Below are 17946 nucleotides of genomic sequence, written 5' to 3' on the forward strand. Positions count from 1 at the left end.
TAAAATTATATGTAAGAGATTGGCATAGAAATGCATTAAGAGAGCCACTTAGAAACAATACGTCTGTATTTTAGGTTGTAATGCTTTGTGAATTTTTCCCTCCTGTCCTTCCTCCATTATCTCTGGAAGACTGAAGTAAGTTGCAGCTTAGTTGTTCTCTGTCCTAGTGTTTCCGGGCTATACCTAAAACCCCTTTTTGTCTAGAAGGAAAGTATTACAATAATTATTTGTGTTGGAAAATCTGTAATAGATTTGTAGGTATATTTTTGTTGGTTAGTTTATTTAAGAAATTGAAGATAATTGATACTTTATATGGTATTTTCTTTGAAAGTTTATGTACATTACCATGTGCTACAAGATATATATTTCTTACATTGGTGATTCTTATAAAAGAAACCACTGGAATAATGGTAAAATAATTAACAAACTATTTTTAAAGAGCTGTGTGCTTTTAAAGCATTTTTTTTTAAATTGCAACCTCTTATTATATATATTGGGGTCAAATGAAAATTTACCAAAGCTCATGTAAAAAAAGTTCAAGGCAGTGTTCACTTTTATTATCTAATACAATATTTATAACACTTAATATTTCTTTTTTATAATGAAATTGGCAATGGTACTTGCTTAGAGTAACATATATGTGTTGCAGTGCATTATTTCTTAGAATTTATATAACTATAAATGAAATGTAAAAGCACAAAACATGTTCCAGCACATTTTATCAAATGGGACTTCTGTGTAGTTAATGTATGCAGCAGGTCAAGTACTATCGAATGTAAATGATGAGGTGATATTGATGAAAGGAGGGGATTGAGGTCTCGAGGGGCGCTGATGACGGATTGAACAGAAGCGGCCTTGCGCTGCACGTAACTCAAGCCTGTCATCTTCACTGCTCAAAGCTATAATGGGAGGTGGCAGTCTGAAATGAGTTGCCACGGCAAAGAGTATTATTTTTGAAATGCTTTCACACAAATCACTAGGCCCTGCATACAACTTAGTTTCATGCTTTAATGTCATCAGGAGGCACAAATTGGTGTGTCTAATTGTTTGCCACCTGCCAGCAAAATGAGCTGCCAGCCAGCCAGACGGGTTTGATTGTCTGTCAGCCATTCAATAGATTGAGAGTGACAACATCAAAAATTTAACTTCAAACTCTGAAGCTTTGTGTAGCTTTTCAGAGACCTCTTCCCTGCAAGTGCTTCTGGACAACTGCATTTTTCAATTTATTTTTCAATATATTGCTGCCTTCTGCCTCATCTGTGTTAAGGTAGCTGTAATTACATTATGAGCTATATAAACAGATTTCTGGGACAGTGGAGCCTGGATTCTCAAAGTTATGACATGTCTTTTAACATCAAACTGAACTCCTTGAAAATAACATCCAAGGTGACATGTTTAGAAGCAAGCACTGAGGGTTTCTGTCCTAGACTTATAACTGTAATGGAACATAATGTGCCAGTAATTCCTTCTTCCATTCTCATCATTTTAATGGCAAAAAACAATAAAATTCAGTTCTAGTTATTACTAGTATCAGAATATATTTTCTAAATGTGGTTTTTTGCACCAGAAATAATCAGTCCAGGACACTGGGCATTGTGAAACTGTTTGAGTGATTCTATATGGTGATCATATTCTGCAGTTTGTTTGATACATTACTAGTCTTAATAATAAGAATATAGCAGTAGGGCTATATTACAGACCACCTGACCAGGATGGTGTTAGTGACTCTGAAATGCTCAGGTAGATTAGAGAGGCTATTAAAATAAAAAAACCCTCAATAATAATAATAATAATGGGAGATTTCAACTATCTACATATTGATTGTGTACATATCACTTCAGGAAGGGATGCTGAGATAGTTTCTTGACACCTTAAATGACTGCTTCTTGGAGCAGCTAGTCCTGGAACCCACAAGAGGAGAGGCAATTCTTGATTTCGTCCTAAATGGAGCACAGGATCAGGTCCAAGAGGTGAATATAGCTGGACCTCTTGATAATAGTGACCACAATATAATTAAATTTAACATCCCTGTGGCAAGGAAAACTCCACAGTGGCCAAGACTGGCGCATTTAATTTCAGAAAGGGGAACTACACAAAAATGAGGAGGTTAGTAAAACAGAAATTAAAAGAACAGGAGTACTTGTGGCACCTTAAAGACTAACAAATTTATTGTAGCATGAGCTTTCGTGAGCTGCAGCTCACTTCTTCGGATGCATAGAATGGAACACACACCGAAGAAGTGAGCTGCAGCTCACGAAAGCTCATGCTAAAATAAATTTGTTAGTCTTTAAGGTGCCACAAGTACTCCTGTTTTTTTTGCGGATACAGACTAACACGGCTGCTACTCTGAAACCAGAAATTAAAAGGTACAGTACCAAAAGTAAAATCCCTAGAAGCTGCGTGGAAACTTTTGAAAGACACCATAATAGAGGCTCAACTTAAATGTATACCCCAATTTAAAAAACATAGAGAACTAAAAAAGAGCCACCGTGGTAAAACAACAAAGTAAAAGAAGCAGAGAGGCAAAAAGGCATCTTTTAAAAAGATAAATCCTAATGAGGAAAATAGAAAAGAGCATAAAGTCTGGCAAATGAAATGTAAAAATATAATTAGACAGACCAAAAAAGAATTTGAAGAACAGCTAACCAAAGACTCCAAAAGTAATAGCAAACATTTTTTTAAATACATCAGAAGCAGAAAGCCTGCTAAACAACCAGTGGGGCCACTGGACGATCAAGATGCTAAAGGACCACTCAAAGATAAGCCATTGCGGAGAAACTAAATGAATTCTTTGCATCGGTTTTCAATGTTGATGAAGTGATTGGGCAACAAAATGGCAAATGAAATTTAATGTGGATAAATGTAAAGTAATGCACATTGGAAAAAATAACCCCAACTATACATACAATATGATGGGGGCTAATTTAGCTACAACAAGTCAGGAAAAAGATCTTGGAGTCATTGTGGATAGTCCTCTGAAGATGTCCACGCAGTGTGCAGAGGCGGTCAAAAAAGCAAACAGGATGTTAAGAACCATTAAAAAGGGGATAGAGAATAAGACTGAGAATATATTATTGCCCTTATATAAATCGATGGTATGCCCGCATCTCAAATACTGCGTACAGGTGTGGTCTCCTCATCTCAAAAAATATACTGCCACTAGAAAAGGTTCAGAAAAGGGCAACTAAAATGATTAGGGGTTTGGAACGGGTCCCATATGAGGAGAAATTAAAGAGGCTAGGACTCTTCAGCTTGGAAAAGAGGAGACTAAGGGGGGATATGATAGAGGTATATAAAATCATGAGTGATGTGGAGAAAGTGGATAAGGAAAAGTTATTTACTTATTCCCATAATACAAGAACTAGGGGTCACCAAATGAAATTAATAGGCAGCAGGTTTAAAACAAATACAAGGTCCCTCACCAAAGGTTTTTAAGCAAAATAAGCAGTCATGGGGTAAGAGGGAAGGTTCTCTCATGGATTGATAACTGGTTAAAAGATAGGAAACAAAGGGTAGGAATAAATGGTCAGTTTTCAGAATGGAGAGAGGTAAATAGTGGTGTCCCCCAGGGATCTGTACTGGGCCCAGTCCTATTTAACATATTCACAAACGATCTGGAAAAAGAGGTAAACAGTGAGGTGGCAAAATTTGCAGTTGATACAAAACTACTCAAGATAGTTAAGTCCCAGGCAGACTGCGAAGAGCTACAAAAGGATCTCACAAAACTGGGTGACTGTGCAACAAAATGGCAGATGAAATTTAATGTTGATAAATGCAAAGTAATGCACATTGGAAAACATAATCCTAAGTATACATATAAAATGATGGGGTATAAATTTGCTGTTACCACTCAAGAAAGAGATCTTGGTGTCATTGTGGATAGTTCCCTGAAATCATCCACTTCATGTTCAGCGGCAGTCAAAAAACCCGAACAGAATGTTGGGAATCAAGAAAGGTATAGATAATAAGACAGAAAATATCATATTGCCTCTATATAAATCCATGGTATGCCCACATCTTGAATACTGCATGAAGATGTGGTCGCCCCATCTCAAAAAAGATGTATTGGAAAAGGTTCAGAAAAGAGTAACAAAAATGATTAGGGGTATGGAATGGGTTCCGTATGAGGAGAGATTAATAAGACTGGGACTTTTCTGCTTGGAAAAGAGGAGACTAAAGGGGGATATGATAGAGGTCTATAAAATCATGAGTGGTATAGAGAAAGTAAATAAGGAAGTGTTATTTACTCCTTCTCATAATACAAGAACAAGAGGCCACCAAATGAAATTAATAGGTAGGTTTAAAACAAACACAAGAAAGTATTTTTTCACATAACGCACTGTCAACCTCTGGAACTCCTTGCCAGAGGGTGTTGTGAAAGTCAATATTATAACAGGGTTCAAAAGGGGGATAGATTCATGGAAGATAGGTCCATCAATGGCTCTTAGTCAGGATGGGCAGGAATGGTGTCCTTAGCCTCTGTTTGCCAGAAGCTGGGATTGGGTGACACGGCATGAGTCACTTGATGATAACCTGTCTGTTCATTCCCTTTGGGGCACCTTCCATTGGCCACTGTCAGAGGACAGGATACTGGGCTTGATGGACCTTTGGTCTGACCCATTATGGCCGTTCTTATGTCTTCCTGCTAGAAAGTTCCTAACCTGAAATTACTGAAGTTTTAAGTCATCTTGTTTTTGTGCCTTATGAATTTCTTTTTAAATCATGTAATGAGTGCTGTAAACATTCCATACTTTGGATAGTCATTTTAATAAGAAGCATTTCTGCATCTATATTTATGCAGAAATTTCTATCCTATCTTGAAGTCCTGGAACAAATGAGAAAGAAGTCTGACTATTTTTGCTGCTATTCAACATCATTCAGTTGATTAGAATGCCAAATCATCTCTTTTTGGGTAGGATAGCAGTATGCAGCTTGCACACACACCACAGATCTGTAAATATCACAGGTACATTTATATATATATACAGCCCCAGATTTTATAGGTATTTAGGATTTGTTACATTCACACTAAATATATTAGCTTATTTTTTTTCCTGACTTATTTTGTATCCTGCCTGTTTCATAACTTTCTTATCCCCTTTTTTAATTTTTTATTTCTTCAGTGTTGTCACCACTGCATAGAGAGGTGTACCTGAGAAATTAATTTACATGGTATTAATCTCATTCCAGCTAATTTAACAAAAAACAAACAACCCTTCACCCACCCACCTTCACCACTTTCTTTTGGATGTGCATTTCCACCCCATGCACATCCACCTTTATAACCTGATACAATCACCATTTATCATTACCCTTTGTTTATGGTCTTTCATATGTACCAGTGCATAACAATATATGAATAAGAACTGTCTGCACACTTGGTGGCTAAAACTTTGCAGTTTGTCACTCCTGTATTTCCAATTTACCGAGCTTTATTCCATAGGCATGCAATGATTTATATGGTGCTCTTTTTACCCTGTTGTATCAGGCTGTGTTTGAATGTGCTAGCATGCCTAGAACTGCATGTCTTGATGCTTTGAGACACCTCTTTAGTGCCAAGTTCATTTAGAAATTCAGGAGGTGCTAAGTACTTTATCATATCAAGAAATATCAGTGACTTTGATCATCTATCCCATATCTCTCACATAGATGGGTTCACATATATTAGACCACTAGGGATGTGTCCTGTAAAGGGAATTAGCCCTTCCTCTCCATTTATGGTCCTATGGACAAATAAATAATAATTTGTTTTGAACAAACTGTTTTCTGACACTGCATTTTCGTAGTGGTCACAAGTCCTGAAAAAAGTCTATAGCAGGTGCCAGAACCCAGTTGGACCTTCTGAAGGCGTCGGGTCTTGTGACCTGGGTATGCAATCTAAAAGTGGGGTCAGTCACAGGATTCTGAGTGTAGTACAGATATGGGCCTGTAAAATGAAAGGATGCTTAATGAGAGACTGAGTGATGTCAAAGGAACAGCTCTCCCTGGAGCTATAACTGGCCTAGGTGGACCTCGATTCTGATCCAGAATGGCAATTCCTATGTTTCAATTCTGGACTGTTCTTTCCTTTCCTAAGCTTCCATAATCTTTTATCTAGCATATCTTTTTATCTTCTCTGAGATCTTGTTTTGCCCATTGTAAGATCTCAGCAAATTTACCAGTCATACACTCTGGAAGTTCCTGGGGATCAGAATTGTTTTAGAGGGTCTTGAAGACATTCACCTGAAAAAGTCCCACAGGCTGCAAGATACAAAAAGAACAGCTAGCCCAGCAGACACTTCAGGATCTTACAAGATCTTTGTTGACAATATAGAGGAAAGACCCATTTGGGATGATCCAGTAACCAGAACGAAGCATTTAAATTATGGTACATGTCAGAAGATATTTCTTCTTCTCACAGCATCACTAAACAGATTCTGGGTGTGAGTTTGAAAAGTGCTCACTTTTGGCCTCTCTGCTCCCATAAACGCTAATTGCAAAATTCTTATTGTCTTCAGTGGGAGCAAAGTTAGGCCAACACCAAGCACTTTTCAATGTCACACCTTTAAAGTGCAAGGGAGGCCTACTGTGCAGTCCAAGCCTGGAAAGAGATGAAACAAACTGGGCCTCTGACAATGCTGATACACTGCCCTGTTTTATTTTATATAGATTCTTATACTGCTCTCATGACCATAGTATTTGTGTGCCTTCCAGTGATGCATTAAGCAATGTGACTAACATCTACCGCAGGGGCGGGCAAACCTTTTGGCCTGAGGGCCATATCGGGTTTCGGAAATTGTATGGAGGGCCAGTTAGGGGAGGCTGTGCCTCTTCAAACAGCCAGGCATGGCCCAGCCCCCACCCCTTGCCCGCCCCCTGATGACATCCCCCCCGACTCCTGCCCCATCCAACCCTCTCCTGTTCCCTGTCCCCGGAATCCCCACCCCTGACTGCCCCCTGATACCCCATCCAACCCTCCCTCCTTCCTGACTGCCCCCTGGCACCCCTATCCCAATTCAACCGCCCTCTGACCACTCCAACCCCTATCCCCACCCCCTGACCACCACCCCGAACTCCCCTGCCCTCTATCCAGCCCCCCACCCCATTCCCTGCCCCCTTACCACGCTGCCTGGAGCGCTGGTGGTGCTACAGCGGTGCCGGGTGGCTGGAGCCAGCCAGCCATGCCACTGCACAGCACAGAGCACCGGGTCAGGCTGGGCTTTGCAGCTGCGCTGCCCCAGGAGCTCTCGGCCCTGCCACCCAGAGCATTGTGCTGGCGGCACTGTGAGCTGAGGCTGCGGGAGAGCGGGAACAGCAGGGGAGGGGCCGGGGGCTAGCCTCCTGGGCCAGGAGCTCAGGGGCCAAGCAGGAGAGTCCCATGGTCCAGATATGGCCTGTGGGCTGTAGTTTGCCCACCTCTGATCTACCATGTGGTTTGTTCCTTCACTCATCCTCTCCCCAGTGGGAAAATTGTGTATACATTGTGTTATTGTGATAGGATTTTGGTAGGGGGTTGTTTGTGTGTGTTTGTTTAAATGTACATACAGCTTACAGTTTGTTAGGCAATGTCAGGTTGCATAGCTGCAGGAGCAGATGTTGAGGTTAGTAATGGTCCTTAATTCCTATGGGAGTTTGTCCCACAGACTCAGACCACATGCCAAGAAAGTTCAGACTTCTGCACAGATTAGCTTTATCCTTACAGCAGGAAGTTCCATTAAGGAGGAGTGGAATTATTGGACACAGTCCATGACCCAGACCTTTAGATTTAGGTAGGCTAAGCCCAGGCCATTGAGTACTTAGGACTGAGACCTTAAACATGTCTCAGTATTCTATGGGAAGCCAGCATGGGACATTTTCATAGACAACCAGAGCATTACTCATGGATGCTGCTATGTGAGAGCTTACCATCAGCAAACGCGTTTTCTCTTCGCATAGATGAGGAGGAGACAGGGAGCTGTAACCATGCCTGGGACTCATGTTCTGCAATAGATACTGTTGGGTGGGAGTGGTGAAGACTGTTGTTCAGCAGAGGGAGAAGCTGAATGGTCCTGGGACCTGTGGTAAGACCACTGTCTTGTGTGAAATCAAGAGCTCCTGACCCACTATGAAAACAAAATAATCAAAAACAGAGCCTTGAAGACACAAGAAATGGCATCTGATCTTAGAACACCATCACTGCCTCTGTCTGGATGAAATTTGGACTGAACATACAATTCAAAGCCATAGAGACTGAAGAACATGCATTCTTCTACCTTTGAAAAGTGACCACTGCCCCAGATGGCCAACATTTAGTGATGGACATCTGGCCACTTCTTAACTAAGACTTATGCTTCTTGTACTTCTATGCCTTCATCACATAGTATTAGAGAATTTTCCAGGCTTTTATGGATCTACTCTCACAACATCCCTGTGAGTTAGGGCAATATTCCCTGTTTACAAATGGTGAACTGAGGCACAGAGAGATGGTTCAAAGACCAGGTAGGAAATCTATTTACAGAGGAAGGGAACCCAGATCTCCTGAGCTGCCAGTCAGTCTATTAACCACATGACAATCTTTTCTCTTGCTTTCAAAGAAGGCAGCAATTGATGTGCAGAGCATTGCATCCTCATCCTGATCAGACAATCATTTCCTCTTAGCTGATATCTGAGCTCTTTCCCACTTCTTAGCAAGCAAAAGGCCCAATTTTGATTGCCCACCATAGAATGTGTGTTCCCATCTACCGTCTTAAAACTTATAATGGAAAATCCTACTAAGCCAAGAAGTTAAGTCACACAGATCTAACGGCATGCTAGGTAGAAACACTCCCTTCCCACTCTTTGTCCCACAGATTATAGAGATTCTCAGATGATCTGTCACATTAAAAACATGAAGGATAGATACTCAACTCCAAAAGCAGAAAATACTTACAGATATGGAGAGGGAAAGGCACAACCAATACTTTAAATTTCTATGCCTTCTCTGTGGAACTATCTTGGCCTATTTTTGCAGAAATAATCATGCATATCTGAGATGGCAGCTCTAGTCTCCAGCTTTCAACAATCACATTCAGATGGCATGCAGCACCCTTTCTCAGAACGTGGCACAGGAAATCTGATTCTCCACTGACAACTCTGACACATAATGGCCCTGGATAGCTAAGAGCCCCTGGGATGCTAACAGGTTGATACTATCATCAGGTCCGTTGACCCTATGGTTAGTGTCATTGAAAGAGAGTGGTCTGTCACCCACATTTACTCAAGCTTGGTACTAATGAAACCAACTCTTGATGCAACCTATCTCTCCAGTACTACCCAGTGTCTAAACTTCTGTTCTAAGCAAGATGACTGAGAAGTTAGCAAATCACTATCTCCAAGTGCACCTGACACCTGTCAGCATTCCCAGATGAGTTTTAGGTTTAAATGAGACACAGAGACAGCACAGGGAACAGTGCTTAATGACTTCTGTTTGACGTAGACAGTAAACAAACATCCATTCTAATTTTATTTGACTCTCTGCACTTAGACCTAGTATACATGGAGTTTCCTAAAGCTCTATTCTCTTCTGTATCCTACTCAACCTCTAAGTCAAACCATTGGAAGCAGGCCTTTTTAAAAAGAGTCCTTTGAGACTATTGCAGTTTGATTAAAAATCCGTCTCCTTTTTTGTTGGCAGACCGGAAGGGTGTACTCCCCAACCAGAAAGTTGGGCTGTCCCGAATAAAAACAAATTCTGAGGTGGAATATATTAAACATTTTTGGGTTTTTTTGCAAGGGGAGCCGAAATATTGGTCTATAAGTTTACCTTGGACCTCATTTATTTAATAAATGAGAATCGGAGATCTAGCTACACTTTCTTCTTAAAACACACTTTTTTTCTGAAAGAGTCTTGTCAGGTTTACTAAGAAATATACTGAGAAATCCTTACTAAAAGCACTTTCTGAAGTGCAGAACTGTAGCCAGGAAATTGACATATTACCCTAAATAGCTACATTCTTTTGTTCTTTTATTTCAATACTACAATATTATGCCTATTTTAGTTGAAAAATGAAGTGCATGTGTTCAGAAAAAAAAGCATGTGGGTATAATGAAAATGATAAGCATCTTTTTTTTCTTGCATTTAAAAATCCCTTCTGTTTCACATTTGTTCTTCACTTTCTAGTTCTGTTATGAATCAGGGGCCACAGAAATAGTCTTTCTATAAAATGAAGAGAGACACATTAAAAGTAGACAGATTTCATTTTTGCCAGACAGAGACCTCTTGTTAAGAAAAGCACTGTTTAAATGTCCCTTTGGTATTTTCCTTTTTTAATTTTGAACTGCATATATCAGGCCATTTAGTTACAAATAGGATGAAGACAAATACTGTCTTCAGATGTGATGCATATGTACTTGTATCACTACAATAATCACTGCCTGTATGTGGTCTATACATTCTTTTTTTGAAAGTTTATAAAGTCTCAATATTGCAACAAGCTTTTTTAAATTATAAATTTTAAGTTTATAAATTTAATTCTAAATTAATAAAATTAAGTATATTATATACACTCTGGGCTTGATTCTTACTGTCTTGCACATTGTGTTTTCAGTTTGCTCCTTGGTACTCTTGAGAGCAAAGTGGATATAAAACACCACCTCAAGTGTGAATGCAGAACTCTGACTGGTACATTTACACTGCTTTTTATAGGTATAGTTGACTGCATCAGGTGCAAGGCAGTGGAGAATCAGGTCCTATATTCAGATATTGTCTATAATAACTATAATTTTGATGGCTTTGATAAGACCATCTAATGGCATCTATTCAATTTCAGTTTCATCTAAGATTGTACAGATGTGCACTAGCAGTATGTACTGCATTGCCACAATAATTGCAGTATTTGCACTTTTAAAGTAGTTTGAAAATGCAAAGTGCTATAAAGACACTAATGACAATTATTAGACTACACAACATCCTTGTGAAAGAGGAGATATTTCCATTTTACAGGTGTTGCAATTGAAACAGAGATTGAGATTCTCATGACCACAAAGTGGCAAGACCTGGATTAGAATTTTGAAGTTCCTAGCTTTCAATGTCATGCTTGATCAACGAGACTACACTAGCAATAAAATTTAAGAAAATATTTAGGTATAATTATGCCTATTTTGCTTCACTCTTCACTAAAAAAGTTAGTGGTGATCATGTACTCAAAACAATTAATATTAACAACAAGGGAGAACGAACCAAAATAGGGAAAGAACAGGTTAAAGAATATTTAGATAAGCTACATGTATTCAAGTCATCAGGGCCTGATGAAATTCATCAGGTACTTAAGGAACTAGCTGAAGCAATCTTGGAACCATTTGTAATTATCTTATGAGGAATGGATGAAGTCCTAGAGGACTGGAGAAGGGCTAACATAGTACCTATCTTTAAAAAGGTGAACAAAAAGGACCTGGGGAATTACAGATCAGTCAGTCTAACTTGGATACTAGGACAGATACTGGAACAAATTATTAAACAATCAGTTTGTAAGCACCTAAAGGACAGTAGGGGTTATAAGGAATAGCCAGTGTGGATTTGTCAAGAACAAATCAAGCCAAACCAACCTAATTTCCTTCTTTGACAGAGTTACTGGCCTAATGCTTAGGGAGAAGCAGTAAACATGATGTATCTTGATTTTAGTGAGGCTTTTAACACAGTTCCATGTGATATTCTCATAAGAAAACTAGGGAAATGCACTCTAGATTAAATTACTATAACGCAGGTGCACAACTTGTTGAAAAACTATACTCAAAGAGTAGTTATCAATGGTTTGCTGTCAAACTGGGAGAGTGTATCTAGAAGGGTCTCATGGGTCTGGAACCATTCAGTATTTTCATTTGTACTTGAATAATGGAGTGTAGAATGTTTATAAAATATGTAGTTGACACCAAGATGGGGGTGAAGGGTTGCCATCACTTTGGAGAACAGGATTAGAATTCAAAATGACCTTGGAAAATTGGTTTGAAATCAACAATATAAAATTCAATAAAGACAAATGTAAAATACTTCACCGAGGAAGGAAAAATCAAATGTACGGCTACAAAATGGGGAAAAACTGGTCAGGTGGTATTACTCCTGAAGATGATCTGGGGGTTGTAGTGGATCACAAATTGAACACAAGTCAACAATGTGATGCTGTTGTAAGAAAGGTTAATATCATTCTGGGGTATATTAACAACAGAGTCATATGTATGACACGGGAGGTAATTGTTTCATTCTATTTGGCACTGGTGAGGCCTCAGCTGAAGCGTTTCCAATTCTGGATGCCACACTTTAGGAAAAATGTGGACAAATTAGAAAGAGTCCAGAGGAGAAAAACAAAAATGATAAAAGCTTTTAAAAAACCTGACCTAGAAGGAAAGTTTAACAAAAAACAGGGCATGTTTAGTCTTGAGAAAAGAAGGCTGGGGGGGGGACGACCTGATAACTCTTCAAGGAGGACCTGTCCCCTATAATTGTTAAATTGTTGATCAGTCATTCTCCTCATGTACTGAATGTAAAAGTTGTAGTAATGATCTTAATCTGCAACAAGGGAGATTTACTTTGTGTTAGGAAAAGCTTTCCAACTATAAGGGTAGTTAATATTTGGAATAGGGTTCCAAGGGAAGTTTTGGAATTCCCATCATTGGAGGTTTTTTAAGAACAGGTTGGACAAATACCTCTCAGGGAGGATCTAAATTTACCTTGTCCTGCCTCAGCACAAGGGTCATGGACTCGATGACTTTTCAAGGCCTCTTCCAGCCCTACATTTGTAAGATTATTTGTGTATTTCTTATCAAAAGTGGTTAAAATAAAAACAAACCTCAGTGTCACTCCTTTGTGGTTGTGTATTAAGTTGCCATTTCTTTCTTTGCAGGAGTGTTGTCGTACCTGTAAAGAAACCGCCTCCAGGTAGTCTAGCTGTTACCACAGTTGGAGCTGCCACTGCTGGAGGTGTTCTGCCACCGGGTACTACACCAAACATATTTGCTGCTACAGGAGCTACACCAAAAAGTATGATTAATACAACAGGTATCGTCCTTAAATATTTTTGTGAACCTCATCTTTTTCTTTGTGTTGTATTTTTCCTTCAGTTGTCTCCTTTCTATTATTATTATACCTCAATTGAAAGCTCAATTATATCTTTTTGTCCTCTAAGAAGGACATAATTTCCTCTTGCTCTGTGTATCCCCACCATTATTGTTTAAGAAAATTATTCAACCGTATATAGATGAATATATAGTCCTAATGATGTCTTAGAAGCATAGAGGCCAGATGGCTCCATGTACTGACCCTGCCTGCAGGCGCTGCCTCTGTAGCTCCCATTGGCTGCAGTTCCCAGCCAATGGGAGCTGCGGAGACAGCGCTTGGGGTGGGGACAGTGCACAAAGGTCCCGTGGTTGCCCCTACGCCTGGGTGCCAGAGGGAGATGCTAGCAGCTTCCTGGGAGCCAGGCGGAGCAGGGCAGGCACCCTGCCTGCCCCACTGTGGGCAGCCAACTGGACTTTCAATGACCTGGGCAGCAGTGCTGACCGGAGCCGCCACAACCCCTTTTCAACCAGGCGTTCCAGTCTAAAACTGGATGCCTGGCAACCCTAGTTATTATGCTATAAGGAAGGCCTTTGGGAGGTGGGGCTTTAATTTTTATTTGTTACATTAGAAGTTCAGAGGCTGCCTACGCTGGAAGAATCTGTGGATGACAGGAGACTGGGTAGGATTGACATCACAGATATCAGAGCAATGACATAGAATTGAGAGAGGAAGTTATTGATAGTTGAGAGTTAGTTCCATGATATAACATTCCTCAACTTCAGTCAAGGGTTGAGAAAAATAAAATCTGTTGCGGGGGAAGAGGGCTGAAATCTTCCCAGCATTCTTTCTGCTTCATAGTATAAAAAAGGAAATGCACTCATTTTTTCCTTTGCAGGTCACCTTTAACTCTCGCTAACAGGACTTTGCCCATAGAAATGTTAATTAATCTTTGGAGGAAAAAAAATTGCTCCATAAATTAATTAAATTAACACTTTTGTATTTGTTTACCTGTTTCTGTTTAGTTCAAGTTTTGTTTGTAATCCCCTCATATACCATAAGACAGTCCTATATTAAAGTTTTTTCTCTAAATGATATTTTAGGCCTCAGATCTTCACATCATTACTTTAAGCACTCCATACCTTAAATCAACTGAATAGCTCTTCTTTGTACAGTGATTGCTATTAGGAAAGCACAATGATTCTAAGTACAGTACAGGGAAATACTGTGGTATCAGATGCCACAGTGTGTTGACTGTAGGTAAATGTTAGTTTTTTTCATAGTTATGCCTGCACCTTCTGTGTATTCTTTTTATCATACCCCTTTTTGTCTAGCAGACTTGGCATAGCAGATTTTTGGGAAAGTATTGACTGGAAAGTATTTCAGCCAATTTTACCCATTTAATTTATCAGAACTACAAATGTTCTGAGCTTCTTAACTGATCTTTGGGTAAGGTAGTTCGTTGCCATTTTTGGCTTGTTCCTTTTTGTAAAGCTTTTTATTCCTGAATTAACCTGAATGAATATTTATTCTAACTCTCTGATCTCTGCAAATAGTTTAAAAGCTGTTCTTTGCCTCCCTCCATTTCCAAAAGGTAGAACTTAATTTCCATGTTTTAAAAAGTGTATATGTGGCAATGATAAATTACAAATCAGAAGCTGTTGGATATATCTGACACATTGAAAATATAAACACGTTGCTTACATTGAGAGTCAAGTCATGATTTTTTTGTTTGTTTGTTTGCTTTGGGGCTTTGTGGGGGGTTGCTTTGTTTTTGTCATTGAATTAGCTGAAGTGTGGGATTTACAGTTCAGGTGATTCAGTAATATACCTGCAGTAATTAATATAATGCATTATATGGTTCTGTTCTTAAGGCAAATACTACATTGTAAAATGAACTAAGCAATAGTTTACTGAGATGGAGAAAATGCTATTCAGTCATTTAGAGACACTAGATGTCCCCCCACATCCTCTATTTCTTGTAGTTTTTACAATATGCCACAAATGTCACATGGATATAACTTCATCTTAGAAAAGTATTCTTCACTAAGGTCTTTAGGACAATTATTTAAAAAACAAAATACAAAAACAAGCTGTCACATTCCAAATCATCATGACACAGTCAAAATCCAATAGTTATCACCACTGTCACAGGACAAGCTTAGATTTTAGGCATCTATTAGTATGTTTCAAGTGCACCCTTTTGGGGACAGATTTCAGTACCTTGACTCCTCTCTGAGTGTACCCATGCACTCCTACCACTCTTTGGCTGGATTTCTGGGCACAGCCATCCTGTTTCCAAACTGTCTTAACGGGACATGCCCAACTGGGTTTGACATCTGCAAGCCCTTTTCCTCTGGGAGCCTGTGACAGTGACTAATTATAGCAAAAGCAGCTTCTTGAAAACGAAGCATTTTTTATTTATCCAAAGGGTATATAGCAGGCAGAGCAAAGGGTAAAAACAATAAAGGCCTATATGCCTATTTTCCCTTATCTAAACCTTAATGTTTCCTTGAAAGCTTTTGTAAATTCTTTTCATCCCAGTTACCTTCACCTCTGGGTTGAGAGAGACAGCCTGCTTACTGCCGTTTCTGTGTTTCTGTTAGCATCTCCTTCCTGTACAGCTCCTGACAACCCACCTTCCTTTTTTAGGGCAACATCTTTTAGGGTTTTAATATCCCCTTTGATCCTAAACTCAGGTCTGGAATGAAGCAAACCTTTCCAGGCTGGTTGAAGTCAGGTAGGGATGTTCCCCAATTAATAGCTTCTCCATTGTTTCCTCAAGGGCCATTGGTATTCTCTCAAGAGTGTAGCTTACCTTTGTCCTTGTTTACTTTCCTCCCATATAACCTCTTTTGAGTTATGTCCTTGCAGTCAGGCAAGAGCATACCAAGGAGGTAAACTGAGGTGCATATAGGATCAGGAATTTGGAGCTGTGCTCCGGCTCTGCTCCAGGCAAAAACCTGCAGCTCCACTGCTCCAGAGCTGTTCCAAGCTCCAGCTCCGGGCTCTGCTCCAAAGCCCTGTATAGGATGACCAGACAGCCAGTGTGAAAAAATCAGGACAGGGTATATGGGTGATGTAATAGGGTCCTATATAAGAAAAAGCTCCTAGTATCAGGATGTCTGGTCACCCTAGGTGTATGTGATACTTATTCACACACACACACACACACACCTCATTCTCCCCACAAACTTATAATGAATATGGCTTTATCATTCTGATGATGGTTTGTCTCATACAATGGTGTGAAAATATTTTAGCCTGTGGAATTTATTTTTAGGATCATTGAGAACAAGAGGTAAGACTCGTTTTTATTTTGTTTCTTTTTCTCCAGAACTGCTATTTAATGTTTGTAAAAGGGCTTTTGAGAATGAAAAGTGCTATATAAAATAATATTAATATGTAGCTTTGCAGAGTTAATCACTCATCTATAAAAATAATTCAATCAGCAGTGAAATTAGGAGGAAGGAACATTTTTCTTTTGAACCTTTTTTTAAATTTTATATATTATTATATTTTATGTTACATTGTACTTTGATCTGTGGTTTCCCTTCATTTTTATGTTAAAATACATTCTAATTTGTAACATACGACTGTCTAATTTAGCAGTAGACATAAACAGTAGACATAAACAGAGCAATATCAAAAACGTATAGCCTTATTAGCATAGTGAATCATTCTGTTATTTATATGTTAAAGCTCTTAATTTCTTTTAATGGATAAGATTTATTACTTATTTTAAAATAGACTGACATGACAGGAAACACCATTGAATTTAAAATCTATAAAATTTGTATTTTTCAAACTGAAATAAAATCTAAATTTCTTTTGGTGACAGGTGCAGTGGATTCAGGATCTTCCTCTTCCTCTTCATCCTCTAGCTTTGTGAATGGTGCTACCAGTAAAAACCTTCCAGCTGTACAAACTGTTGCTCCAATGCCAGAAGATTCAGCTGAAAACATGAGGTGTGCATACTTTATAATTTCATTTTAGTTGTCTTTCTCATGGCACAACAAAATCACACAGGCAATAACCAAAATAATGCAAAAATGAAATTTATAAAATATCCTGGGAGGATGCAAAATAGTTATTAAAATAACTGAAACATACTGCTAGCCTTGAAGTGAGTTCAATTTTATATATTTATTTATTTTATTATTTTCTAGATATGGCTTGACAATCACAACACTGCAGTAGTGTTTTAAGTGGTGATGTTAGTCACATGGCACAATGCACTAGTGGAAGGCCCTCAGAGACTATGGTGATGAGGGTAGTATAAGCACCTACATAGACTAGAATAGAATTATACTTCCACAACAAAATCCCAATTGGTATTATACACCAATAAATGTGCTAGTTTGGTATGTTAGAATGAGAGGAAGGCTAGTCCAGTGATTGCAGCCATGGGCGATCTGGATTCAATTTCCTGCCTTTTCAGATATCCTTTGTGACCTGAGCAAATCAGTTAGGGTCTCTGTGCCCGACTTGCCTATCTGTGAAATGGGGATAATAATACTTCCCTACCTCACAGAGAAGTTATGAGCTCTGATATATGTGAGGTCCTCAGATACAACAGTGATGACAACTATATGAGTATCTAAGATGGATAGAACATATAATCATGTCAAGATATGTTGTTAATATGATCTCCAACAAAACAATAGTTAATATAGTCAATCATACAAAATAATATCCTTAAGTGCTAAAATGTTAGTGTTAAACTGAAAAAATGTTGCTTTAAAATAAGTTGTTTAAAATAGTTTCAGGCGCTAATACTTTATTAAAAAGCGTTGACCAATGTTTTACAACATTTGTCTAAAGTTTTATCACATTTAATATTGTTAATAAGAAAATTCCATACAAAACTTCTAAAAGCCCACATTGCCAAGTAGAAACAGAAACTTCTGCAGAACAAATTACTTCCTGTATAATAGAAGGGATAAAAACAGTCTTTGAAG

General features: G+C 38.8%; 1 protein-coding gene across 7 annotated transcripts in view; it reads left to right on the forward strand.

Moving 5' to 3' along the window:
* Nucleotides 1–17946, forward strand: part of NBEA (neurobeachin) — an 831523-nt gene that overhangs the window by 381820 nt on the left and 431757 nt on the right. For 6 of the 7 annotated variants that reach the window (XM_039530859.1, XM_039530902.1, XM_039530912.1 and 3 more), the window contains 2 exons: nucleotides 12834–12988; nucleotides 16827–16953. In XM_039530859.1, coding sequence (XP_039386793.1) covers nucleotides 12834–12988; nucleotides 16827–16953 — 282 coding nt within the window. The remainder of the gene's footprint in view (nucleotides 1–12833; nucleotides 12989–16826; nucleotides 16954–17946) is intronic. The other variant, XM_039530876.1, reaches the window with a different exon arrangement.

The sequence above is a fragment of the Mauremys reevesii genome, linkage group 1 (assembly GCF_016161935.1).
Source record: "Mauremys reevesii isolate NIE-2019 linkage group 1, ASM1616193v1, whole genome shotgun sequence".
NCBI lineage: Eukaryota > Metazoa > Chordata > Testudines > Geoemydidae > Mauremys > Mauremys reevesii.